This window comes from Ilyonectria robusta (genome assembly GCF_021365365.1).
Source record: "Ilyonectria robusta strain PMI_751 chromosome Unknown BGZ61scaffold_20, whole genome shotgun sequence".
Classification (NCBI taxonomy): domain Eukaryota; kingdom Fungi; phylum Ascomycota; class Sordariomycetes; order Hypocreales; family Nectriaceae; genus Ilyonectria; species Ilyonectria robusta.
The window spans coordinates 677,024-702,790 of record NW_025764454.1 but is presented as its reverse complement, the minus strand read 5'-3'; the positions used below and the strand labels follow the sequence as shown (position 1 = coordinate 702,790).

General features: G+C 52.9%; 9 protein-coding genes across 9 annotated transcripts; 6 read left to right on the top strand and 3 right to left on the bottom strand.

The window, feature by feature from the left end:
- Positions 1-187: 187 nt before the first annotated feature.
- BGZ61DRAFT_536407 (uncharacterized protein) lies at positions 188-808 on the bottom strand (the record flags this gene model as incomplete). The annotated part of the gene is made up of 1 exon (XM_046254394.1): positions 188-808. One exon carries the CDS (start codon positions 806-808, stop codon positions 188-190), a length of 621 nt encoding a protein of 206 aa, XP_046100087.1.
- Positions 809-1,148: 340 nt separating this feature from the next.
- Positions 1,149-2,403, bottom strand: BGZ61DRAFT_458357 (ubiquitin-related domain-containing protein). Its single transcript, XM_046246746.1, has 4 exons — positions 2,178-2,403; positions 1,941-2,119; positions 1,598-1,875; positions 1,149-1,476 (listed from the first exon to the last, which is right to left on the bottom strand). Exons 1-4 carry the CDS (start codon positions 2,290-2,292, stop codon positions 1,269-1,271), a joined length of 780 nt encoding a protein of 259 aa, XP_046100086.1. The 5' UTR covers positions 2,293-2,403; the 3' UTR covers positions 1,149-1,268.
- A 276-nt stretch (positions 2,404-2,679) lies between these two features.
- BGZ61DRAFT_520956 (acyl transferase/acyl hydrolase/lysophospholipase) lies at positions 2,680-5,315 on the top strand. Its single transcript, XM_046252471.1, has 6 exons — positions 2,680-2,799; positions 2,860-2,986; positions 3,058-3,315; positions 3,381-3,940; positions 3,991-4,171; positions 4,232-5,315. The coding sequence occupies exons 1-6, from the start codon at positions 2,736-2,738 to the stop codon at positions 5,223-5,225; spliced, it is 2,184 nt and encodes a 727-aa protein (XP_046100085.1). The 5' UTR covers positions 2,680-2,735; the 3' UTR covers positions 5,226-5,315.
- A 376-nt stretch (positions 5,316-5,691) lies between these two features.
- BGZ61DRAFT_536404 (uncharacterized protein) lies at positions 5,692-8,115 on the top strand (the record flags this gene model as incomplete). Its single annotated transcript, XM_046254393.1, has 1 exon — positions 5,692-8,115. One exon carries the CDS (start codon positions 5,692-5,694, stop codon positions 8,113-8,115), a length of 2,424 nt encoding a protein of 807 aa, XP_046100084.1.
- A 330-nt stretch (positions 8,116-8,445) lies between these two features.
- On the bottom strand, positions 8,446-8,738 carry BGZ61DRAFT_536403 (uncharacterized protein; the record flags this gene model as incomplete). Its single annotated transcript, XM_046254392.1, has 2 exons — positions 8,446-8,592; positions 8,655-8,738. 2 exons carry the CDS (start codon positions 8,736-8,738, stop codon positions 8,446-8,448), a joined length of 231 nt encoding a protein of 76 aa, XP_046100083.1.
- Positions 8,739-9,963: 1,225 nt separating this feature from the next.
- On the top strand, positions 9,964-12,790 carry BGZ61DRAFT_397474 (calcium-activated chloride channel-domain-containing protein). The gene is made up of 5 exons (XM_046242976.1): positions 9,964-10,228; positions 10,274-10,427; positions 10,480-10,774; positions 10,838-11,266; positions 11,323-12,790. The coding sequence occupies exons 1-5, from the start codon at positions 10,141-10,143 to the stop codon at positions 12,478-12,480; spliced, it is 2,124 nt and encodes a 707-aa protein (XP_046100082.1). The 5' UTR covers positions 9,964-10,140; the 3' UTR covers positions 12,481-12,790.
- Positions 12,791-14,003: 1,213 nt separating this feature from the next.
- Positions 14,004-15,475, top strand: BGZ61DRAFT_458350 (glycosyl hydrolase family 61-domain-containing protein). The gene has a single exon (XM_046246745.1). The coding sequence runs from the start codon at positions 14,225-14,227 to the stop codon at positions 15,329-15,331; it is 1,107 nt and encodes a 368-aa protein (XP_046100081.1). The 5' UTR covers positions 14,004-14,224; the 3' UTR covers positions 15,332-15,475.
- A 503-nt stretch (positions 15,476-15,978) lies between these two features.
- Positions 15,979-18,150, top strand: BGZ61DRAFT_458347 (flavin monooxygenase-like protein). The gene is made up of 6 exons (XM_046246744.1): positions 15,979-16,192; positions 16,248-16,408; positions 16,458-16,488; positions 16,536-16,818; positions 16,868-16,937; positions 17,017-18,150. Exons 1-6 carry the CDS (start codon positions 16,153-16,155, stop codon positions 18,016-18,018), a joined length of 1,587 nt encoding a protein of 528 aa, XP_046100080.1. The 5' UTR covers positions 15,979-16,152; the 3' UTR covers positions 18,019-18,150.
- A 4,038-nt stretch (positions 18,151-22,188) lies between these two features.
- On the top strand, positions 22,189-24,066 carry BGZ61DRAFT_458344 (uncharacterized protein). The gene is made up of 3 exons (XM_046246743.1): positions 22,189-22,557; positions 22,621-22,900; positions 22,955-24,066. The coding sequence occupies exons 1-3, from the start codon at positions 22,503-22,505 to the stop codon at positions 23,862-23,864; spliced, it is 1,245 nt and encodes a 414-aa protein (XP_046100079.1). The 5' UTR covers positions 22,189-22,502; the 3' UTR covers positions 23,865-24,066.
- The last annotated feature ends 1,701 nt before the right edge of the window (positions 24,067-25,767 follow it).

Here is a 25,767-nt window from a genome sequence, read left to right as displayed (position 1 = left end):
TCTAAGAGGAAGTTTAATTTGATAGAAAGTGATTGAGCGTGAGGGTGATGCCTACGGCCATCCTATCAACTAGGGCTAGTGCCACCTGAGTCTATTTGTCCATACCGACTGTGCTGCCGAGGTTGTTGACCATCCATGTCACGGTCATCACCCTGGCGTTGCTAGGCTACCTCCACGATGCAAAAACTCACTGTCCAGTCGTAGTTCCCTCACCAGAGGTAGTTGCCTCACCAGAGGTAGTTGCCTCACCAGAGGTAGTTGCCTCACCAGAGGTAGTTGCCTCGCCAAGTTTCTGCTCATAAGACCGGCAGGCATTATCAAAATCTTGAGCTACACCCTCAGAAAAATGTGTGCGAAAGTCCTTTTTCCTGATCCATCGACAACCCACGAGGTTTCCTTGAGATGTGACGGGAAATACGACACTCCCTCCATCGACAAGGAAGTTAAGCTGACAGAACCCATACTCGTTGTTGTCGGCGACGCAGGGTGAAGTTCTGAATTCGCCGAAGATTTTGTCGTCCTGCACTTCCTTGTTGAGCTTCTCCCGAAGCGCCCGGCGGATGCCCTCGCGGAGTGTCTCTTGATGCCCAAGCTCGATGTTGGGAAACTCCCAGCGTGTGCGCTGGTACCCAACGCGCTTACCCGGGACAAGCAGAATCTTGAATTTCGTGGAATCGTTCCATATGCGGTGCTGGAAGAGGGCCACTCCAACCCTGTAGTGGTGCATGGGGGGTAGAGGAGGGAGGGTGGAAGTTGTTTCGAGGAGCCGATTTTGGAAATCGGTAAGTGGAGCTTCCGAGGCAGCCATGATGATATCTCGTTGAGAAATAGTGTAAAGAGTTATTGGTTGTTTTCTGTTGTCTTTTTGGTTCGGAGTCTAAATATCCGGATATAATAGAAGTCGAATGGAGGTGTGGATAGGCATTATATGAAGAATACTTGATGTGAGATCATACATTGAAACTTCGAATCACCGCCTCGCAATTTTCTCATTATGCCTTGGCCAGACTGAATTGCTTACCCAAATTACACCACATCGCTCACTTGTTGTGGGTTCAGATGTAGTCTGATGTGATTCAAAAACAATTTCACAGGTCATCACCCAGAAGCCCCTCGGCGATTAGGTTTCCAGTTGCAACGCATCACGGCCCGTAGGAGGATCTCAGTTGAATTCTTTCTACAAAATTATGCACGAATCTATGGGACTGAGTGGTAGAGTCAACGAGACAGAGATCAAACCGACTATGAGAAATAGAAAGTTTGTCATACTAGCTACCACCCTTGAGCCGAAAAACCATGTGGATAGTAGACTGCGCCTGAATGCCATAATCAGAGAGTATGCGAGTATTCTCGAGTTCTTTACCAGCAAATATCAATCTCTGACTCTCTGCTGGTGTTCCATTCTTTTCCCAAACTAGAATCTTGAAGGATAGAATCTCAGTAGCAAGGGAGATTTCATCCATTACAAGCGTTCCACTGTAAAATATTGTTAACATAGGAGCTCAGACATAGGGAGATGGAATGACTGAGGAATACAAGATAAATCAAGCAGGCGTTCAAGATAAAATACGCAAGAATTTGTAACGAAGGTGCTTACCCCGTGAGAGTTTTGACAAATAATCGAACACCGTTCGATCCTTGAACATACTTGGAAGTTGATCCAATAGTCGAGAAAGATAAGGTGAAGGGCCGTTCTGACCGCACAGAGTCGGTGAAATAGTAGGATAGCCGTCGCCCATTGTGTAGATCAGCAACATCCCCATAGGAGATAATCTGGTCCTTAACAGGTATCTGGAATTTGTCGCCAACCTTCTTCTTGATATGATAAACGAGGTCTTTTGGGTACTGACAACACGTGAAAAGAACGTTTTCCACCTGTCAGGAATTGTCAACTAAAGATTATTTCTTCAATAGTCCAAATTCACGAAGTGGGTGGGTACCTCGAATTCAAAATGGATGAAGAGTGGCGCGGACGCCGTCACTTCCTCCTCTGTCTTCCGTTTTCGAATGACCAAGACAAGATGAGAACATTTCGTTTTGTGGATATCTTTCCATCCCATGTGGTCGGTAAGTATCATACGGCCAGCAATGAGAATCTGCGAGTTGGGGGGGATTTGCACTATGGCAGCAAGTCTTTTAGTCTGGAGAGTTGGCTGTTCAATATCCAATCAACTTACAGAGTTCAAAGATTTGATGCTTAATATCCGTAACGTGGGTTTCCTCTCTCATCTTCAGCTCAAAGGTGCCCCAGGTTTCGTTGAACACGGGGAACTGAGAGTGTGGAAGATCCATGACCGAGTGAGCCCAGTGTCAAGAGATTCCATTCAAGCGTATCTAGTTGCCACTTAAATCTCGCCTTAGATAGCTAGTGTCGTTACTATCACACAGCTGATTGTCTACCAGGGCCAAATTGAAGTGTCTACTTCTGCAACAATGCAATCACTGGCATATATAAAAGTGCCAGTGCGGGGTTGGGCAGCAATGTGGCCTTGATTTCAACCGAATATGCACAAAATCCACCAATGATAGCCCACTGGCAAAGATAGAACATAAAAGAACATGCTTACTTATGGCCTTATCTGTTATAATCTTACCTCAGCGTGCTGATGCCAGCATCCACGTGACCCTGCGACGTGGCGTCCATCTGCTTTCCCTTGGCTATTCAAATACTTAGCTCTGATCACACTTAGTGTCGGCTACTCAACTCTCCCCGGAGTGGATAAGTGCCTGCGAGAATGCAAATGGAAGTTGAGGGCAAGTTGAGACCTCCGACACGAGGTCTTCGACTTTTGTCATGCGGTAAAGCAAGCCGTCTCGCAACGTTCTAGGGAATTACTCGCTAACTCGCCTCATCAAAAGATGGAGGAGGCATCAGGGGACTCTCAAGCATCATCATCCTTGACCGTCTCATGCGAAGTATCGATCGTCAAAACCCCCCGAAACCATGCGAAGTGTTCGATCTTATTGGAGGAAACAGCACTGGTGGGTGAGTATACTCCATTCAAAGCCCCTAGCCAAAATTGAGGCGACAGCTCACACGACGTGAATATTCCATAGCCTCATTGCAATAATGCTAGGCCGGCTCGAGATGACCGTGGAAGAATGCATCGACAATTATATTGAAATATCTGAAGCCGCATTCCTGCCCCGTCGAAACAAGATCAATCTACTCGGGAGGGCCCGTGACCGGTGGAATATTCGAGGTCGCTTTAGCTCGGCAGCATTAGAGAAGGAGATCATCAAGCTTATCGACAGCCGGCCAGATGAATCGGGTATGGAGTCACTTATGTTGAAAGGAGGGACATCTTGCCGAAGGTAGGTATCTTTACCACGCCATACATGTTTGAGGCTTTTCAGAATATGGCTCATATGATATCCAGTTTCGTTGTTTCAATAGCCAAGGAGGCCCCAGACACCGCCGTTCTCCTCCGCAGCTATCCGTCATTGCGAGACTCTGGACTGAAGCCGAGGATTTGGGAAGCGGCTAGGGCTACTTCTGCAGCATCGTCTTTTTTCGATCCGATACAAATTGGAAAATTTGGTCAGTGGTTCACTGATGGAGCTACCGGGTTCAACAACCCTGTCAACCAAGTCTACGACGAGGCTTGTGACATATGGGCAGATGCAAGAACCAATATTCAATGCATTGTCTCGATCGGTACTGGAGAGCCCAGATTTAAGACCTTCGGAGACGATCTTAAGGGGCTAGCATCGACATTGGTTGCTCTGGCGACAGAAACCCAGCATACCGCAAATATGTTTGAAAGACATCACCCTGATATAACCCATCTACGGTTTAACGTGAGACAGGGACTTCAAGGCGTGGGCATTCAAGAATACAAGGAGATTCCTAATATCAAATCCGTCACGGATAGGTATCTTGATACTGATGGTGACGCGAATAGAATGGTGGTCCAATTCACGAACTTGCTCACAAATAGTAAGTGACTCTACTCCAAGTCAACTTTACTCAGCTGACGTTGTCTAAAGAGCTGGAGCTCGGCATGAGTAAATATATCCAAACTCCAAGATATATCCCGCCGAAGCTTCGCAGCTACCTTGAGACATTCTGGACTTATTTCCACTGCCAGCAAGGGCCATCCGGGCTAACAGCTCTGATCCCTGATCACATCTTTTCGTCCTCTGAACAACAGGAATTGGAGGCTTTCAAGTGTGTGCTGACCATAAAATCTCGTCACAATGAATTTATGTTTCTAATAATTATCTCCAGGAACGACAGGCCCCCAAAGCCACAGCGCCCGCATGCTAGTTGGATGTCACTACATGATGCATTATGTTCATCTCAGCCATCATGCCGGATTTTGTATCATGAGTACGAGATCGAGTGGACAGATGAATTTGGCGGCCTTGTCCTAGCTCATGTCGACACCGCTGAAGTGTGGCGTTTACTATCATGTGGGAAATCGCGTTCCGATATGGGTCAAGGCTCAAACACGCATGGTAACTGGATTGTGAACGAGATTATTATCAGTGTAGCTGGAGGCCAAGGAGGGAAGCCCATAATTCGCACCACTTTCAGAACTCCAGGTCTATCCAGACCGCGATTGATCGCCGTTGCAAGCTCATCATTTGCACAAGCTATGACTGGTGGCCCTGGATTGCGACCTGATGGACTCCTGGGCTCACGATTTGTCAGCAGGATGCTCGGATATGAGTATGTTCAGATGCCGAAGATGGTGTTTTTTGTCCGCATTGAGACCTCAAAACGAGTCTATTTTCGGTCACACTTTGCAGCCATGGTGAACTTGGCAACGAACTTCATCGAAGTTGCGCACGAGCTATGGGATCATGAGGACTCTATCGATTGCAACCTTCAAGGTGTCCCGATCAAGGTCATGGTGGAGGAACTTAGAGATTTCTTCGGCAACAGTTGGTGGAACAGGCCGATTCCGAGCTTCCACGGCAGCTTTTATATTCTACGCAGCGCATCTGACATTTATTTTGGACAATTACCCAATGACGATACTTTCGAAATGGAGGATCTCATGACACTCATGGGTGAGTTAGAACATGTTATGCTTGAGCCAAGTCGCAAGCCACAACACGTGGCGTCTTGGACGGCATTCTTCGGGGATCGGAACGCCAGATGGCTTGTCATAGTCCTTTTCCTTAACTGTCTTGACAACCTTGCTGACTCGGTAGTCTTGCCGGACGCCTTTGAGCCATTGTTGGATAGCCCAACACGGAAATGCTTGCTAGGATAGCTTGGGAGGTACACAGGTATCGAGGCATATGGTTCTTTGTTAGTTATTGCAGGACGACATTTCATCTTATCAGCAATAAACATACTCAACCTCAAAGTCATAGCCCTTCCAAATCCAGCGCCCCAGACAGCCCCCAACTTGCCAAGATCCATAAAGATAGCCAATCATTCATCTACGAGCCGTGTGGGGTTGACTCCTAGCTTCTACTGCGGTGTGAACTATTGACAAACTATTGATGCAAGCGCGGAGCCGGACTGCGTGGGTCAATCTGGACAACAATGGGCTCACGGGTTATTCCCATATTTTCGAGAGGGTGAGCTCTTGCATCAGCCATTCGCCGGTTGAGTAGATTTCGAGTCCTACATTGTCCAGGGTCGATGCACATCCCACAATCCATCAAGACACGACGCTCAGTTTTGACAGTTCAGTTGCCAGGCACTCATTTTTCTGTTTTTACCCGATCAGGATGGAACCTCTCCAACTAGGCAACATCCCGCTGTTGTCGTATGAAGCCCCCTCGCTTCCAGGAGAAACCGATCTCGATATCAACCAGAGAGCAAACGGCCCATCCGACGCTGCCAATACGTTGCACACAACGAAAACCTTTGCGGCACAGGGTACTAGCCAGTTTGCGCTACCAGAGAATTCCGTGCGCTCATTCTATCCCGCCCAAGGCGAGGCCGTCGAAAATCGCGTCCTGCCGCACGTTGTCCTAAACGATCCCCTCATCCCATGGGAGCGAGACGCGAACAATGATCAAACGCTCACGGGGATCCTGGGATCCGACGCACGAGTCCCATGGTTAGCTCTGCTCGTCTTTACGGCGGATGAGCTACAAGATGTGCCCACCCTCAACTCGCCTACTGAGTTGTCTCCTACCCGAGCGGCAACGCTCACCCAACAGCAGCTGTTTGAATCCCATACCGGGGACACCAGGCTCAGGGTCCCGTTTAGCCGCTCGGATCTAGAAAAAGATGAGAATGTCAATGTTATCTTTGTAAAGGCTAGTGCCTTTAATGCGTATTTCTCCGAGCAGGTGCCGGGAGAGAAAACGCCAGCGATAGGAAGATACTCCTTGCTATCCCACGTTCGACGCTCGGCACAAGGAGAAGGACCAGAGGCAGACTCTTGCGGTGTCGTAATCGGCCATCGCCATGGTCCGGCAGACACTACGAACCCGACGTTGGCGGTTGCTCACCTAGTCTCGTTGATCGGGGTTCAATCTGATCACATGGCCTTCCCCGCTCAAGCCGACGATGTGAGTGTGTTGGTCTCACTGCACTCGTGGTCATTCCAATGGACACCTTCGGAAAAGGTTGAACTTGTACAGCATCTAAAGAACTTGATAAACAACATTCGACCGCTGGCACGCTCGGAGGCGGCCCTGGGGAACCCCCAAACAAAGCCTATCGATTCGCCTCGAGCAGCTTGGATGAAGACCTTGTTCGCCAATGGATACACCACCGTAAACCATCGTTTGGTGACCGGAGAGCTAACAGCGGCGATGTACCGCGGGCCTTTGATTCCAAACCGACCGCGGAGGACGGAAGCATCTGCGATCGAACCACAATCTCGTGAAGTAAACCTTCAACGGTTCGACGCGAAGTCGGATCTCATGGACATTTCGTACCAGGTGGCATGGAATGTCGGCCGCGAACTTGCCCTAGAGAATTCGACGTTCGTGGTAGAAATTTCTCGCCTCCGTCGTGACATTCTCACTTGGCTGGATCCGGCCTGGAAGCCACTTGCACTACCTGCAACTCAGGCTGACGATGCAACTAAACCCGACTGGTTGAGTGATCTTTCGAGGGCAGTCAAGGAAACACAAAATCCTCTCTCTTCCTCCCGCCCAGAAACAAGCCCAGCAGTGCGTTCGCGATGGAGGGTGTCTACTGGAACAGCTGTCGAAGGGGAAACCAAGACGGCGATACCCTCAACAAACCTGACGAGAGGACAACAATGGCTCGACTCCATGGTTACATCGTTGGCTCAGAAGACTATCAACCCGAACTCAAGTACGCATGAAGAACCTTTGGCCAAAGTCATCGAGTTCGTCACAGAAAACCTACTGTCCCTCAAGGGAGTTCCCCTAGCCCACCTCTTTCCGGAACCAAATCTTCTCTTAGATGACGCCATCTTGATATTTAGTGTTGACCCAGATTGGATTGTTGCACTCGTTGACGGGGCACTCAGTATCGGAAACACGCAAGACTCCGACAACACCGCTAAACTCGAAATGCGACGCGCCATCAACACCTTTCTCACGGCACGCAGGGCAGCGGCCGGCAATGGCGGAGGATCCGGTGCGGCGACATGGGGAATCTGTGTTTGCGGAAAGCTCCCCAGCATGTTCCCCGAGCTCAGGGTTCGCGCGAGCAACATTCTACTTACGAAGAGGATACACGATAGTTGTTTACTCGTGATTTTCGACTCGTACCCGGAGGATCTCGCCAATGGCATCTCTCTGATTCCGTCTCCCAATCAACAGCGGTTCGTGGCCGCTACCTTGTTGACTGAATCAACAATCTCCATCAACATGGCTCCCATGCCAACAAGAGAATCTATTCCCGACACTGACAAGAATCCTCCATTGGTCATGACGGATGAGACATCGCCAACGATATACTCGTTTCAGACGCGATGCCTTCACATGTGGAATATCAGGAACAACTATACCACCTATGCAACCAAGCATCTTCCGGACGATAGCTTCAGTAGCAAGGGATCAGCGGCTTCCCTGGCACTAGCCTTTAGCGACAAACTCCTCCAGCTTGACTTGAAGTTGACTGATACGCTTGTTGATGCGAGCAAGGCACCTAATCCCACTTTCCAGCTCTGTGAAGTGTCACGGTTGACAGAAATACCTATCCAGGATGGGACTCGGCCTTGAAGGATGCCCCAGTGATTTCGACGGCGGCTACATTTGTGCATCGTTGCCGGTTTCCTACAACGTTGACCAAAAACCGCCCGGGGAGAAGCGAGGATGCGGAAAGCTCCTACACAGACGTACCTTCTAACGTGCTGCATCGGTATGCCTTGGCTCTCAGGCGATTTGCCATACTCAGTCACGAGCAACACTCAAACGATAATACCGAAGCAATTTGAACCATGTCAGATATTCAAACCAGTTGACTTCAATATTAGGTTGTACAATCTTGAATGTGTTTACTCCAAACAAATCCCTTTGAGCAATTTCATTTCGCAGACGATCTTGACTTGATCATTTTTTCATGTGTAATGCCTCCTTGACCTTGTCCATTGTTGACTCCTTGTGGGCCGGCTTCGAACTGCTAGGCGGAGCCTGGCCGAGGTTGGCCCTCTCCGCTGGGCCAGGATCCTCATTGGTGAGGGCATGGCTGCCATGAAGCTGTAGATGAAGATGGATTGTCAGCATGTCTCGTGACTGTCCTCGGGTGTGGCCTGACAAACCTTTTGCTCCTCGAGCTCGGCGTCGTGGATCAGATCATGGCTCTCAATCGCCACCTCGTCCGTGATGCCGCCGGTTCCAGGCATGGTAACGTTTCTCGAGTTTGCGTAGGTTGATATAGGTTCGTGTGGTTTATTGTGTTCTTTTCATAAGAAATTGACGGCAAAAAGAAAGAAGGTGATTTTGGAGCGGGGATGCCCCTCATATATTGACCTCGTTACGAAGATTGCGACCTTTCGCGTCATCCCTCGCGGCCTCGTGATGGTGTGATGCTAACCACACGTCATTGTCCACGAACGGCAGGGTTCGATTGGAACTGCTCGACCGTCGTCGCGATGCCCCTCACACCACAGTGCAAGGTGGCGTTCAGATACAAACGGTTTATGTCATCAGCGAGGCCATTCGTGGAACACAGTTCTTGCTGTACTGTGTCGACTGGTATCCCAAAGTCAATCCTGCACCCTACTTCCGAAGCTTCCTACGGAGCTGCCCATGTCCAGTCTCCCAACTTTATTGTGACACGACAGACGTGGTGTTACCTCAGCAGGCTCCCATGGCTCCCATGGCTCATCCATAGCAAATATTGAGATTGGTCCAAGTCACGGGTTGTTATGTCACTGACGAGTGTCGATTCGCCCATTCCTGGAGAATTTTTCAAGCTTGGCGAAAAATGAGTGCATCCCCGCCAGCCGATGGAATAGAGGTGTTCCGTAGCAATCTTTATTTGGCCTACTGATATCCTGGTCTTAGTGACAAAGATTACGATAGGCAGTTGGCGGCTCTTGAGGCCAATATCCCTTCATCCCAAAGCGCCCCCCCCCAGGACGTGGAATCTGGATCCTTTGCTTGAAAGACCAGCCACATTCCTGACAGTTCCACTATTACTACCAATCAATCTAGCTCATACCTTGGCAACACCTCTGCGCCAAAAGAATCATGGCGTGCAGGAAGAGCTTGACATTGTGTATCTCGAGCCTCCCAGCACCATATCAAGCGCTGTACCTGCATCTTCCGTCGGCTCAGAACAAGCCCAAATTGAATTGCGAATGATATTCATTGCCTCTGATCTCATCAATTGCCCTAGTGCCCGTGATCCCCAGTTTTTTTCGTGGAGCAAGAGTCAAAACAAAGCAATGCTGCTCGTTCCAAGACTCGCCAAGTGAGGCTGTGCACCGTGCCGTGTAGGCCGTGCCGGATAGCCGCCGTTTGGTCCACCACCAAGCATTAGGGCTGATACAGCCTCGCGGATGTTGATCTTGGCGAGTGGAGATGCTTACGTGTAGGATGCAAACATCTCTACTCTGAAATCGACGACCATTCTTCCCGACGACATCGAGTATCTGGTGGGCTAGCTGTGTCAACACCACCACCGTCTCCAGCGTCCGCGTCGAGCAATTCCTCCGCTTTCCAACCAGGGACCGCTGTCTGCATTAGACTGGAGCCCCGCAGTGAATCTGCTTATCGGCACTAGTCTGCCGGAACGTCGGAATGGCTGCTCCAAACGCAAAGGCGCCGCCGCAGCTCTCGACGACGTGCAATGACAAGTACGTCGTTTTGTATGCTTTCGACGACGCAGGTGTGTATGTGAAATCGCCCAATTAACTCAGCTAATATTCTATAGACCATAATGAAGCCATTGACGAGTTCAAAACCCTGCTCCAAGATCTGGAAGAGACCGGGCTTCACACCGAGGTCAGACCCGGCTACGGCCAATCACTCCTCGTCTTTGTCAAGGCACCCCGGGAGCTCCTAGGAAACACCGTCCACAAGTCTCGGTATAGTTCCAGTCACACATAGCTCTTGCAAGTTAATGCTAATCAAGGGTAGGGTCAAGGACTGGCTGTATGGGATCACGCCCAATCATCCCGGAGGGGACAAGAATACTGTGGTCAAGGGAGAGTATGAAGCCGAAGACATCCTGTCCGTCTATCACCTCGTCAGTTGGCCCAAGGAGCTCGGCGGTGCAGGTATCACACCAGGAGTGGGAAAGTGGGAGCGCGTACAGTCCATCTTTCCGCTGCACAATACCGAAGTCAACCAGTCCTTGCTCCGGCATCTAAGCAAGAGATTTTTCCTGTCGCCCGAAGATCTTGACTCTATTCGGGACTTACTCGGATCCAAGGTAAGAATCTACAACTACCCTCCTGCGCCCGCCTTTAGCAATTAATTCTCATCGTCCGTACAGGTGGCATTCTATTTCGCCTTCATCCAAACCTATCTTCTCTTCCTGTCCATTCCCGCCGTCACGGGCGTCATCGCGTGGCTCTGGCTTCCTCGCTACTCCTTGGCGTACGGCATCCTCACAAGCGTCTGGTGCGCCGTGTTCCTGGAGTATTGGAAGATCACAGAGGTGGATCTGAGCCTTCGATGGGGAGTACAGGGAGTGCAAACTGTCAAAGTCACAAGGCCTCAGTTCAAGCATGAAAAGGTCTACGTCGATGCAGGCGGTCGCACGCACCATTACTTCCCGAAGTGGAAGCAAATCAGCCGCCAGCTGCTGCAAATCCCTTTCTTGCTCTTTGCGATGATTGCCCTCGGAACTGCCATTGTATCAGTCTTTGCCATCGAGATTTTGATATCAGAGACTTATGCCGGTCCCTATAAGTTCTATCTCGTACGTTTAGTTTGCTTCTCGATTGCAGCCTCACATATTTGCTAACCGACTTCAAGGAATATCTACCAACTATTTTACTAGCAGTCTCACTTCCTTACATCACAACAGCGCTTGAAGACTCAGCGACGTGGATGACCAACTTCGAGAATCATCGCACTGCGGATCACCACGAGATGTCGCTCACCCAGAAGGTCTTCGTCCTCAACATGTGCACCAACTACCTTCCAATCTTCTTGACGGCGTTCATCTACATCCCATTCGGCGATGACGTTGTCCCCAGACTAGAGGGTGTACTCCAAAAGCTTCTCGCCACTGTTGGGCAAAAGTTCACCAACGTGCCTTTCCGAGTCGACTCGGACCGGCTCAAAAATGAAGTTATCGCCCTCACAGTCACAGGCCAGTTGTCAAGTTTCTTCGAAGAGAACATCATGCCGTTGCTGAAGCACAAGCTTTCTGGGTGGTATCGCAACTACTGCGAGTATCGTTCCCAGGAAGCCACCCTTCTTTCGATTGTTCCCGACGAACCCAACGAGGCAGAGTTTCTGGCAAGGTGTCGGGATGAAGCAACGTTGCCTCTGTACAATGTGCAGGATGACATCTCGGAGATTGTACTCCAGTTCGGCTACCTAGCTTTGTTCTCGCCGGTGTGGCCCATAATTCCCATCGGCTTCCTCATCAACAACTGGATTGAACTTCGGTCAGACTTTGCCAAGATATCCATTGAGCATCAACGACCTGCTCCAGTCCGGGCTGATGGCATCGGGCCTTGGATTTACTCTCTCGACACCCTCACGTGGCTCGGTAGCATTTCCACCGCAGCGATCGTGCATCTCTTCAGCACGGAAAAGTTTGGAGATGGAAGCTGGGCCATGCTGCCAGTCACGGTCTTCATCAGCGAACATGTCCTGCTGCTTCTCCGCGTGCTCGTCCGCTCGATTTTGCATCAAGCCGGTTCCGAAAGGATCCGAGAAGACCGAAACCAACGATACGCCAACCGTGTGCGGCACCTGGAAGAGATGGAAGCGACCAAACGTGCGGGATTGGGATTGACGGTGGCGGAAAGGGAGCGAAGGAAGTCAATCCTCGTGACGGGCAACGATGTCTTTTGGACAAAACAGGTTGAAGATGGCGCGTCTGAGGCCTTTGGTGTGGATTTGATTAGACAGGTAAAACGCTGCGAAGAATCAAGGAGTCGGGAGCCCAAGATAGATTAGCACGATGTACGAAGACTGGCGGAGGAGGTTCAGTAGCTTCAATGGTGTCTAAGCAGTCCCTGCACGGTACAATCTGCGACGGATTAACGGCAATAGGGGTCTCATAGAAGCTTTCCTCAAAACGAAGAATGGAAAAGCAATTCTTATGTACGTACTGTAGTGTACGTTAGATTAACATCAAGTAAACGCTTTCAGGAGAATAAGAACTGAACATAAGTGCAGTACCTAAATACTGAGCACTGAAGGTCTGACGGCTTATTGGAACACCGAGATAGATTCCTCAACACGATGCAGCCGAGGCATCCGCAACTTATCTGCAAATCGAAAGAAGCCAATTCTTTCAATCGGCTGGGAACCGAGGGCCTTTTACACGACCCAACCTGACCAAGGCCGTCGTCAAGGTCGCAGAGGCGGCGGCTAAACTATTCGAAACCAACCCCGGTCCGTACAGTGACGCCCGCGTGGATTTCCGCCAAGGAGATCGACGAAACCTCTTCGGGCCATGTGGAAGCGGTCGCGACGGTGACAACCACGTCCTTCATTCATCGAACATGGATGCGCTCGGGGATCACGGCCTTTTTGGGAATTTTGACAGCAATTTTACAGATCCCCGAGCATTACTAGCTCATAGTGTCGTCGGTATTGCGGACTGTTCTTTGAGAAGCGGTCAATTGATACTCTGGCTTCCTGTGCCGGATCAATTACATTGAGCGGTTTCGGGGCCACCACCCAAGTTACTTCCTATGCATAACAGTTTCGTTTAAAGTCAAACTCTCATCAAGTGACCGAATCATTGTTTTCTTGGCTGTTTTCGTCTGACCCTTCCTACCGTTTGCCGCCCGATCGGTAGATCCACCCACCTGTTACACTACGAGACCCCGGTCGTGGAAGCCCCTGCGAACATCCAAATTCCACCAATCGCTTTTCCCAGCATTCGCCAAGAGGAGGAGTCGAGATCTGCTTCCCGCAAACTCTCGCGAACGGGTCTTGGAGTTTTCGCGTGCAATTGAGGTTGAGGCGTGGTTGATCTTGCATGCGATATGCCAGCGATCAACTCAATCGCAGGGCGTCTACCAGTAGGATCAACAATTCCATGATCCAAAAGATCGGATGACTTTTCCCCTGTCTTGGTCCTAATCGGTTCCAAGGGGCTGGATCCCGAATAGGACTCGTAGTCCGAGCTCTGAGACGTTCCGCGTGCCTGACAGACAGGGTTGTCGCGAAGAGCCTCACAAGCAGCTCGGACCTGGTTGGCCGAATTGTTGCGTCTCAAACCCCCCTGTAGGGATCTCCTCGATACGGAAACGTCCAGATACTCGTTCCTGGTCCAGAGGCAGGCCCCATCGCGGCCCCAGGCGGTTACTAGTTTCAGAATCCGGCATCCAACCGACATCGTGGCTCTCCCCTGAGCCCGGCGAGATTTCCCAGCAATTGTCGACAAGCAAGGATCAAGGCCAAGAGGGGCATCGGAAATGGCAGCTTGGAGACCAAGTCCATAAAGGCTTGCTCGTCCTCTCTCCATCTCCCGTTCTGGCTTTCTTCTCATCCCATTCTCTTTGCTTCAAGGTTCCAGTCTCTTCTCCGCTGCAGCTGTCGCTTGCGCCATTCTTTTCTTCGTCTCTACGAGTCCATTCATTGCAAGCCCTGGTGGTTAGCTTTTTTAAAAGTTTCAGTCTCTACTATTCCACCAAACCCCAAACCACCAACTCTCTTTTCCAAAACTTCAACGTCAACTCATCTCATCATGCGTTCCTCATTCACCTCCCTCCTGGCCGTTGCCGCCACCATCCCCGCCGCTCTGGCTCATTACAACTTCGAGTCTCTCATTGTCAATGGTAACACTACCGGCGCCTATGAGTATGTTCGCCAGACCACCAACTCCAACTCTCCCATCGCCGATGTCACCTCCCAGGACATGATTTGCAACCAGGGTGGCCTCGACGCCGATATCATGGCCAAGACCAGCACCCACTCTGTCTCTCCCGGTGATGAAGTTGGCTTTGCCGTCAACGTGGAGATTGGTCACCCCGGTCCCCTGGCTGTCTACATGAGCAAGGCTCCCGATGGCACCGAGGCCAACGCCTACAAGGGTGATGGTGACTGGTTCAAGGTGTACTCGCTCACCACCAGCTCCATCACTGATGCCGGTCTCCAGTGGGCTACCTACGTTAACAACGCTGGTATCCACAACTTCACCTTCGCCCTGCCCGAGGATCTGGCGCCCGGAAACTACCTGATGCGTGCTGAGCACATTGCTCTCCACGCCGCCGGTTCCGCGGGCGGTGCCCAGTTCTACATGGGCTGTGCCCAGCTCAAGGTCGAGGGATCTGGCTCTGGCACTCCCACCGACGTTGTCTCGTTCCCCGGTGCCTACGACGGCACGGAGCCCGGTATCCTCATCAACCTCTACTACCCTGCTCCCACCAGCTACACTGCTCCCGGCCCTGCCGTCTGGCCCAAGAACTGCGAGGACCACACTGCCAACTTTGAGGGCCAGACCAGCGACGGTGACTGCACTGGCAGTGACGCCAGCGACTCCGGCTCCGACAGCTCTGCCAGCGAGTCTCCCGTTGCTGCCACTTCTGCTGCCGCCGCTGCCTCTTCCACTGTCGCCGTCGTCGCTACCAGCACTCCCGCTGCTGCTGAGGAGACTCCCGCCGCGACCACTCCCGCTGCGGTCCCTGCCACCACCGCCGTTGAGCAGGTTGCTTCCAGCGCCGTCGTGTCTGAGGCCCCTGCTGCCACCGCCACCACCTCGCCCAGCTGCGCCGCCAAGCGAAGCCTCCGCAAGGCCCAGCGTGCCGCCAAGCGTGCTGCCAAGCGCGCTCTTAAGGAGAAGCGAGCGCTTTAAGTGATTTTATGAGTTCTCGAGATGTTTTGATTGAAGGGGCTGCTACCTGAAGCAAGGTACATGTTTTCTTGTAAATAGTGGTGATCGCTGTCACTGTACGCCAGTGTAAGCCTATGTATAAAATATGAAAGAAACCAATATCGGTCTTTGTTTAACACCGAAGTAACATTGTTGTTTATGGATGAGTGACATGTGTCGATCACGAAACGGACCAGTTTCAATTCGTGTTTGAAACGACAGTTAAAACAGGAGATATGTTTAACTTTTCCAAGTCGACACCCTGCGAAACATTTGGTAACGCATGAATGACAGCGACGCAATTAATGCCGGGAAAAGGAGCCTGAATTTAACTCTATTTCTGATGCGATTTTCGTTCAGGCACTGAAGTCGAGTGTTGTCACCCAAACGTGGAGAGGCGTCTGAGCACTAAAAGCAGCTCTCAATCACGTCCTGACATAGTTTTCGTAAATAGATAAAATCAATGAGGCTAAATCAAGTGTATGTAGGCCATCCATTATAAAGATTTCTTTATTAAATAAAATACTAAACATCATCCTCTAGACTAAGAATCTCCTGATGTCTGTCGTATTTTGAACCCACCTACCCTATACCTTTCATTTTCGCACCGCGCCAAGTCCATTCCGTGAGAAAACGCCACGAAGAATAAGCAGCCACGTCAAAGAATCAGCTGCCCAAAGTCTCACCTCTCAACATTCCACAGCTCAGCTCTTCCATCGAGCGTCATCCCTTCTCAGCTCTTCTACCATCGATTCCTCTGCCGGGTGGTTGCTCTCCGCGGGCTGACAGCGGGATACGTCGAAATGGACACCTCAAACGTGCGTGTCGCCGTCGTTGGCGCCGGTAAGTCGACCAACCCTAGTCAGGCTACCCACAATCACTATTGACTACGATCAAGGACCCGCGGGCCTCGGCGCCATCAAGGCGATGCTAGATGAGGGCTTCAACGTAACTGGATTTGAGCGACGACCAGACGCTGGCGGCTTATGGGCCTTTTCGGAGAATCCCCAGTTCACTTCCGCGACGGAGAGTACCAAGGCACAGTTGAGCAAGTTCATGGTGAGTACTAGCGCTTTGGACGTCGAGGGTCACAGACTGAAGCAAATAGTTACCGTTTACCGATTTCCCGATGCCGGATGGTATGTTCATCTCCCGACGATCCAAAGGTTGAGCTAACGCGCTGTAGACTTTCCGCTCCACCCTAGCTCTGCAGATCTAGCTGCGTATTATCAGAGCTACGCGAAGCATTTTGACCTTTTGAAAAGGATTGTCTTCAATGCCTCGGTCAGTTCTTTGACAAGGACCGAAGATGGAACCAAGTGGGCTCTCTTGGTTGAAGGCGAGGCCTCGCCGAGAGTGTTTGACAATGTCATTGTAGCTACGGGCACAGAGGTCACTGCCAGCGTCCCCGAGATAGAAGGGCTCGATCTATTCAAGGGTCGCTTTCTCCACAGCCAAGAGTACAAGAGGTACGAATTCGTGGCTGGCTTTGTACGTCTGTTACTGAACTCCATTTAGGCCGGAAGCCTTTGCTGGTCAAAACGTTGTCATTATCGGCCAAGGAAACACAGCGGGAGACTGCGCAGTGGTAAGGCATTCCCAAGTCCCAATGGAGAAATCCTCGAGCGACCTCGTATAATGTTCGTCGAACCTGACATGACTCACAGGATCTTGTTTCACATTCGTCCAAGGTGTACTGGTCTCATCGCCGCGGCGCACTAGTCGTGCCGCGGCTCGTCAACGGTGTCCGCTTCGACTCGTTCGCATCATGGAAGAAGACGCGCGTGGGATTTTGGGCCAGCAAGGTGATGCCAGCCTTCCACCGATGGATGTTTGACATGTTCTTCTCGTGGATTGTCCAGGCGGTCTGGGGCGACCTCGACCCTCAGTGGCGGCTCGACAGAAATGCCTACTATGCGACTACCATCTCTGGAATAGTGATCAACGACGATATCATTGCGACGCTGCGAGATGGACGCGTCGAATCAACAGCGGGCGTTCGAAAAATTGTCGGACCTCGCTCCGTGGAGTTGGATGACGGGACAGTCCTCGACGAGGTCGATACCATTATCGCGTGCACGGGTTATCTCAACACGCTCCATGTGCTCGACGGCATCGTAAACTACTCGCAGCCGCACCCCGATGTCAGACCGATGGCAGATATTTACCAGGGCATCTTTCCCCTTGGATACACCGACTCACTGGCATGTCTCAACTATGCCGTCGTCATGGAAATTGCCACGACATGCAGAGAGTTATCGTCGATGGCCATTGCGCAGGTCTGGGCCGGCAAGTCGAAGCTCCCACCGGCAGAGGAAATGGAAGCCCAAGTGCGCGAGCACCAGACCTGGTTCGTTAACCTATCGCTCGAGACGCCGCTCCAGATAATAGAGGGCACCATCGAGCCGCACGAGTGGCTCAAGTTTGTTAACGAAACGGCTGGCACGGGCGTTTATGAGAACCTTGGCTGGACGCTTCAGGGGATCCGATTCGCCATCAGGGAGCCCAGACTCTCGTTTATGATGCAGTGGGGAGTGAACTCGCCGCACATCTATCGGGTGTTCGAGACAGGCAAACGCAAGGCCTGGGATGGGGCTCGGGGGGCGATCAAGCACGTTAATCATTTGAGTGACATTGACCTTGCCGAGGCCAAGTCGAAGACTTCTTAATTCGAGTGTCAACACAGTGTTTGGACTGAGGTTGACTGAGTTTAGTTTGGAGGGTTCAGCTGGCTATTGGATATGGGCTTAGGCGGTTATGTTTTGTGTTACTTTGCGCAATAACAATTGGATTAAATCACGTCAAAAAATGCGCGCAGGTGCCAGCCAACTCGAGTTCCCGGGCGTCAGTTCGGTCTGAGAAGTCTCGGGATACTCTCCACCCAGATCGTGGTCTTGGGCTTACGCCAAGCAGAAAGGGGCTGTCGTGAAATTAGCTGCAAGAGTTTGTCGACGAAATCGCTGACGAGTTGCAGGGGTTATACGACAATTGTAGACGGGGTTGGAGTACAGGCGACTGTGTTAACAGGGCAGCCAGTCATCTAACAGCTCTCGTAGGTTGTTGAATCCGTTGACCTAATTGCTTTACATACATTTCATGGATGTTTTCAGCTGATGGCCAATCCTCCGTTGACCGGCCCCCTAGCGCACTCTGCTACGCCGCCAGGACCAGGAATTAGCGGGGAAGGTTAAAGTTGGCAAGGCATAATAAAGGCGAGAAAAAGGAAATCAGAAGGATCTAGCGACTAGCTCAGCAGATCGTTCGCCTGCCCCTGGGCGCTGAGGGAAAATTCGCTGCCCTGACTCGTCAGGCGGAAAGCTTCTAGAAACGAAACGCGCGGACGCCATGTTAGCATCGTGCCCGGATTACTTGCTTTGTTGAAAGCTGGACCCCTACGGCAGGATCATGCCCCTTGAGGAAGGATCGACAGTCCCAGCATGCACGGGGAGCTCTGGCGAAGGAGCTAAGCATAGGGCTGAAGCTACGTTTCGCAATGTCATTCAAGCCCCAATTGATGCGCTGCGACGTATAAATGACGGCTATAATTTTTGACGTCGGACAGAAGAGCGAGGGCGACATCGGCACGCCGAGTCAGGTTGCCAAGGCCGTGTTGGTGTCGCAACTTGGCTGTCTTCTCTTGGCGAGTCCAGCTAGCCATTGTGCGGCACAGGTGACCCACGGATATGGAACACACCGACAAGCGCGCCGACGGAGAGCTACCGCTTTGGTTCAATGGGAACTAACTGCCGCCGTTGGCCTACTTGGCAATGCTACAGTAGTAACTGCCCTACGAGGGTAGCATCGATGAGTCTAAGGGAACCGGCCCGGTTATGGACTATTAAGTAGACGAGCGATGGAGAATGGCGCATTTGGGAAGCGCCGGACCGGGTCTCTAGTCGCTTATGTGAACTCCTCGTATATGGCATGGTGGAAGATTCCTGTCCTGCCAGAGCGGTCCTTGGCATGGCTTGGCTTGGGAGAGACGAGGAGGTTGAATCAGCGCACTCGGCAGTCACACAGAACGCGAAGCACCTGACGGAGGGTTGCATCGGGAGGTTGGCAGATGCCAGGCACAACGCTTAGACTTAGACTTCGCTGGGCGGCAGGGATAGAGGCGATAGCCAAGAGGAGGGTGTGAGGGAGGGTCGTTCCATTCGTACGACGGGTGGACTCGACACCCAACGAACGAACAAGCCGTTGAAGGCTCATTTAATCTGAATCGGTATCTGCTGGGATGGAAAAGGAGGGAACCGGTGAGGTGAGCACGTCACCTTGAGGTGCAGGTCTCGACTCTCGGAGGACACGGAGGGGTGGTGGCGCCATCGAATGGCGATCAGACTGTCAAGACGGTGACAGATAGAAGCCACGGTCAATTGTCATATCTGGTCTAAGCGGAGAGTCCTCGGCCACATGGGAAGAGATGTCGGGATAATCGACCAGGTGGGGGATAGCCTCGTTGCAGGGGGCGCCAGAAGCCAGAAGTGGGATAGGACGGAGAGATTTGATAGCGTTTGCTAGGCCACGGGGACGCAGGTGATAATGTGGCACGGGGTGATGAAGGGACCCTCCGCGATTTGATAGTGAAGAAGAGCGCATCCGTGTATGATTCGATGCGAGCGGAGAGACTATCAGATGAATTGATGGTGGATAGAATCTCATTGAGAGAGACAAGCCAGGACCGGGCATTTACGGTGGCCCTCGCTAGCGGATCATCCACTGCTCTTTAGCACAGGGCCCACTGAACTTTGAGTGATGGCGCGGAACTGCACGGGATCGCCAACGACGGCGCCATCGACAACGTACGCGTACTCGGGAGCTCTACGTAGCAGATACTGTACATGGTATTAGTTCAGATGAAAGAGCCCCTTACACTCTGGATGCGACGGCCGCCGTGGATCCCGTCCAAGCGCAGCCATGTGTATTAGGTAGCGAGTTGCGAGCAGAAGCGGAGGATGCCCGCGCACACCCAATGCCAGCGGAGCTTTGGTTCCAGGGCCACGCCTCCGTTCGCACACCTACGAGGGGAAAACCGTTAGCGGTCCCGTCCACCATGGCCCACCCCTAGCGCAAAACTCCCTAGCGACGGCTGCCCCTGTAGCGAGGTGGTTCCATCCCTAAGCTCCCTGGTGGGCCCCCACTGTCCCTGGCTGGTGCGTGCTCACCCTAGGCTGCGGGGTTAGGGAGGTGAGCGAATGGATGGATCCCCATGCGTCTTCTGCGCCTCTGGGTCGTCTCGAATGCCCACCATGAAAGCGTTACGTTCGGTTTATGTAACAACATGACTTTTCAATGGCCAGCAACGCAACTTTTCCACAATTCCCCCAGAGTGTGACTGTTCAAACTTCTTCTTTCCTTTTTCCCCAGATTCTACAGAGATGGGAATGACAGGTTCCCACCCAGACTCCATTTTCCCCAGACGGCCGAGGCGGGTTATACGTAAAGGTAGCCATGTCTATCTGGACGACATGTCTCGGCCGGGCACGCAGGCCCCAAATCTGTAGATCGGAGCGTTCGGGGACTTCGAGAAGGAACGGAAGGGGGGGTGGAGGGAATTAATTAAACGGGCTTTTTTCTTCTAGAATCCGCAAGCTCAGGCCCGGATCTTTCCCACGTGCGCCACAGACATAATAGCCGGCCAACAGAACCCAAGTCCCAAGCCGAGCCTAGGCGCACGGCAGGGGAGGGGGGAGGACGTTGCCGAAGCGTGCAGGTAGGCGGTATTAGCTGCGCGGTAGAGATGCGTGCTGGGTGGCTGTAATCTGCATCAGCCAGCGCTGTGCCGTGGATGATGTTATGGCTTCTGTCACCGAAAAGACGCAGGGGCCGTTGGATGCGTTCGTCCTGCTGGCATGGAAGATTGCCACCTTGGCCGTTTTCTTCTTAGTGACGCTGGTTCCAGGCCATGGCATCGTCCCTTCCAATTATCCCAGGCCACTGTGGCACATCAAGTGTCTTGGCCGGCTGCTCTAGCTCGCAGCCCATTTTGGTTCCGCCGTGTCAACGGTATGACCACCACAACCGCTGACCATGACAACCGCGGCAGCGCCAGCGCCAACGAACGGGAACCGGCACCATCGCGCCTCTGTAGCTGCTGGTCTGGACGCCAGTTAATTCCAAAATGCAGTCGATGGCACTAACACTAACGTGGCAGGGGACACGAATCTCCAGTGCACTTGCCCCTTCGGGCCTATCTCAGCCCTTTACCCACCACGTCCAAATCTCCAACGTCTCCATCCTGTACAGACATCCAATCCAGTCCTCCAACACATTCCAAACCTCCAGCGTGCTCCATACAAGATCCCGGCCGCCACTTCAGCTCGCAGGATGCTGCAAGCGGCAGGAGTTGTCCGAGGCTCCGACAATGCCAAGCCGATCATTGCTGTCCACTCTCGCGTGCGATTCACCATTGCATGCGGTCCAACAGACCAAGACCCCTCGTTGGATATCCACCCCACCAACTGCAGCACAACACCCATGATACCATGGATATCAGCCCCAGAGAGGCCACAGCCTCCGGAGACCTACCTAGCTAGCTCGGCCAAGCTGCAGCATCGCGACGTTATCCACCATACACACGCCAACCCGAGGGCCTAACCACCATGCGCCAAGGTGCCAAACCCAGGGGCCCAAGGTGACCCAGCCGCGCCATCTCCATGTTCGTCCATTGAACCTCGCAGCCCTGGCTCTTCCTGAGCTAACCCCCTGGTACACGCCGGTTCGTTCACCCATCCCAGAGCTCGGAGTTTTGACGTGCAGTAGGGGCAGCTGCTGCACACCCTCTTTCGCTCGCTTGCCCCCCCCCCCCCCCCCCCTCCGAGATGGCTCGCGCGACTCGGCGTGCTGGGGCTCCCTGTCCAGCCTGATAAGCTGCCATCTGGATGTCCCCCAGCCCCGACCTGTCGATCCAAGTGTCTATCCATCACTCTGCATGGCCCTCCGTCTTGGGAAATTCTTTGTGTCCATCAGGTTTTTTCCTTGGACGTTCCCCGCAGGTGATTTGCGTTGAAACCATCGAACTGCTTGTCCTTTGCATCTGGCATTCCATTGCCAGGTCGTTCTCATCCTCTCGACTTTGACTTGACTGGGACAAGATATCTTTCACAAACCCCGCATACATGCTGAGGGCACAACCTCGTCCGCTCCTTTGACAATCATGTCCATCTACTCCGAGGCCCCCGAGGCGCGGCCCTTCAGCAAGGATAAGCCCAGTAAGCTATAACATCTCCATGAATAGAAGTCAAGTTCACATGCTCATGTCTTCTCCAATGCAGCTGCCCTCGTGAGCATCTGGATTAGCCTCTTCTGCATCGCAATCATCGTCCTCCGCCTGAGCGGTCGCTACGTCCGAGTCGAAAAGCTGCTCCGGGAGGACAAGATCGTCGCTTGTGCACTCATTCCTCTGATTTTGCGGGCTGTCTGTGTGCACTTTGTTCTCCTCTATGGAACGAACAATGTCAACCTCGATGGCCTCGACCTGACACAGAGTGAGATCGACAAGAGGGTCATTGGCAGCCGTCTTGTCATGGCTACTCGTGTCTTCTACGCCGCAGTGTAAGTCTTTCCCACATCACATTGTTCCATCCGCTAATTGTATGTTGCTCGTAGACTATGGATCATCAAGTACACCACCCTCGAATTCTTCAGTCGTCTCGCCGGCGCAACTAGAAAGAAGCTCCACGCGATGATCATTCTCGTCATGCGCTGGACTCTCGGCCTCACGTTCCTCGCCGTCGTCATCAGCGACCTGACGGAATGCCAACCCTTTTCACACTACTGGCAGGTCACTCCTGACCCGGGACCCAAGTGTCGGCAGGGCCTTGCGCAGATGCTCACCATGGGAGTGTGCAGCGTGGCTACGGACCTGGTGCTCATCGCCTTCCCCATCCCCATTATCCTCTCCAGCCAGATCGCCACCAAGCGCAAGGTGCTTCTCGTCATGCTCTTCTGCTTGGTGTTTATTACCGTCGGCATCACCCTCTACCGCATGCCGTTTTTGATCAAGCACCATGGTAGCCAGGTGGACCGGACCATGTGGGCCTCGGTCGAGATTCTGGCGGCAACCGCTGTAGGCAACACCGTCGCCCTGGGATCATTCCTGCGCGATAGCGGTGTCAAGCGCAAGAAGTTCAAGGGATCCAACAGCTACTCGGGCTACTCAGGCTCACGGTCGCAGTCAATGCCGACCAAGCTCACGCGGACGGCCGTCAGCCAGTGGGACGAGGAGCTCGAGGACGGGCCGCCAGTCAAGACGACGGAGGGCATCTGGGCCAGCAGCGGGGCGTCCCACACGACGACGGAATCCATCTCCAAGGCGGACGACATCCGCAAGGACTCATCCGAAAACCGCCCTGTCAGCCCCACGCAGAGCCATGATTCGCTCATCACCCGGGATCAGCTGCAGTCGGTGGATATCCCCCGGACAGACTTCCCTCTCCGACCGGGGGCGGCTGTCGTGGCTGGTGATTCGAGACAGGTGCAGCGCGCCAATACTTCGAGTCGCAGCGGCAGAAGCTGAAATGGGAATCAAGGCGTTGGCGATATGGATATGGATGGATATGGATATGGCGATATGAGATATTGGGGCGATTCAGGATGCCCAACGTATATTTTTCAATGTTTAATCTTGGGTCACACGACGTCAATGGTTAGGTCAGGCTAGAAGGAACTTCTCTACAACGTAGACTACTCTATCAACAGACGATTTCTTTGTGTTTGTCCATTATGCATATCCAAGACGTAAACTTAGCAGTATCATGTTGTGCCCATCTCAGCCCGCCACTAACACGCCACAGACATGACTCGCCCCAACGGCTACAACGGCCGACCAAATTATCAAGGCGCACCTGCATACGGCTATACCTGACAGATGCCAGCATCAAGCAACAATCAATCATATGGGGAGCGCACCCGAGGCCAATTCCTGTACGTAATAGCGAGCGCAGTGGGCGGGGCATCAGGGAATGGAGCCGCGGGGGGGGATGATGGATCCATTGGCGATGCTGCCACTGTAGGTATCTGGTGCTTCCCCAGCTTCGTTCTTCTCCTGGCCTGAGCGCCCAACGCGGCTTGCGTCGTTTTTTCTCGTCGCTTGCCTGTTTTGCTCTCGTCTCTCTTTCTCGCCCTTGTCCCCCGGCGCTTCCACAGGCTCCGAGTTTGTCCCACGATCTGGCCGAGCCGGCGGCGCAATGGGCCACGGGCCAGATGCATCCGGCGTCGAGAGGCTGTGGGCGCGCAGGGATGTGGAGAGAGCACCTACCTAATCGGGGCAGGCCAGGGGAAGGCTTGGCGCTACGGGCTGGCTGTCACTGCGCGGCCTGTAGCACAGGTAGTACAGGGCTTACATAGTACAGGGCCTACAGGGCCTACTTGCAGGGTCTACAGGGCTTCTCGAACACTTCGGGGCACAATGCGGCAACACCACTCCGTCATCGACCGCCAGCCAGGGGGCAGAGGCCACTGCGCATCGAGAAGGTGAGGAGGGAGTGGCACTACGTAGTTAATGCACCATCCAGGGGGGGCGTGTATGAGGCGTTTGGGCCAGAAACCCCATCTATCATGCGTTGCGTCTTGAGAAACGGAGTGCCACTAGAGCCAGCCCTCCCTGGTGGACCCCATCCCGGCCTCCCAGTGCCCCAGTGCGCATCGTTGCCGCGTGCAGGCACAGGCACCGCGATGCTAAAACAACCCCAGAAAAAGGCCGCCAAGCCGAGAGGCAGGACGAATTGCGTCGCTTGCGAGAGGACTCGAGCAATAGCTGCGGCGAGTCAAAAGACACAGCGACGAGGGTGAGGTAATTACGAAGAGCACCGGCCACATGGCATTGCCCATCACGACCCATCGCTTCTCGCAGCCCGCGGAGCCATTTCAACCATTAACTATTATCCATCCATTCCCCCCCATTTAGCCAGCCTCCAGCCTAGCCGTCCTCACCTTGCCTTGCTATCCGTTCCTTCCCTACCCATCTAACTGTCGCTCGTTTGCCGCGCCTCGTCGCTCCTTGTGCCTCCCGCCATAATAAATCCGCCACCGCCGCCGCACTTCCGCATCGCCCAGAACGCAACACACCACACCACACGCTCTTCCCGACGGCACGGCTCTTGCTCAAGGAACTCCCAGGGACGATCTTTGACATTCGGCATTCGACAGCCATCTCTCGTCGAATTTTGCGCGCCGTTGCCTCGGTTGGCTTGCCGCGTAGTCCGTTGCATGGCTGTCACTGTCTCAGTCAGCAGCGTCACTGCCGCGTAAATTCCCCCCGAAGGAAAAAACGCCACCCGCCCGCGACTTTCCTCTTTTCGCAACCGTTGGTGCTTCCAGAAGCATTTTCGAACCCACCCTCATCGGCATCGCATCGGGTTCAGGGTTTTCTTCTTCAAGACATCGCGCGCCGGACCATCGTCTGCATATTAGTGTACAAC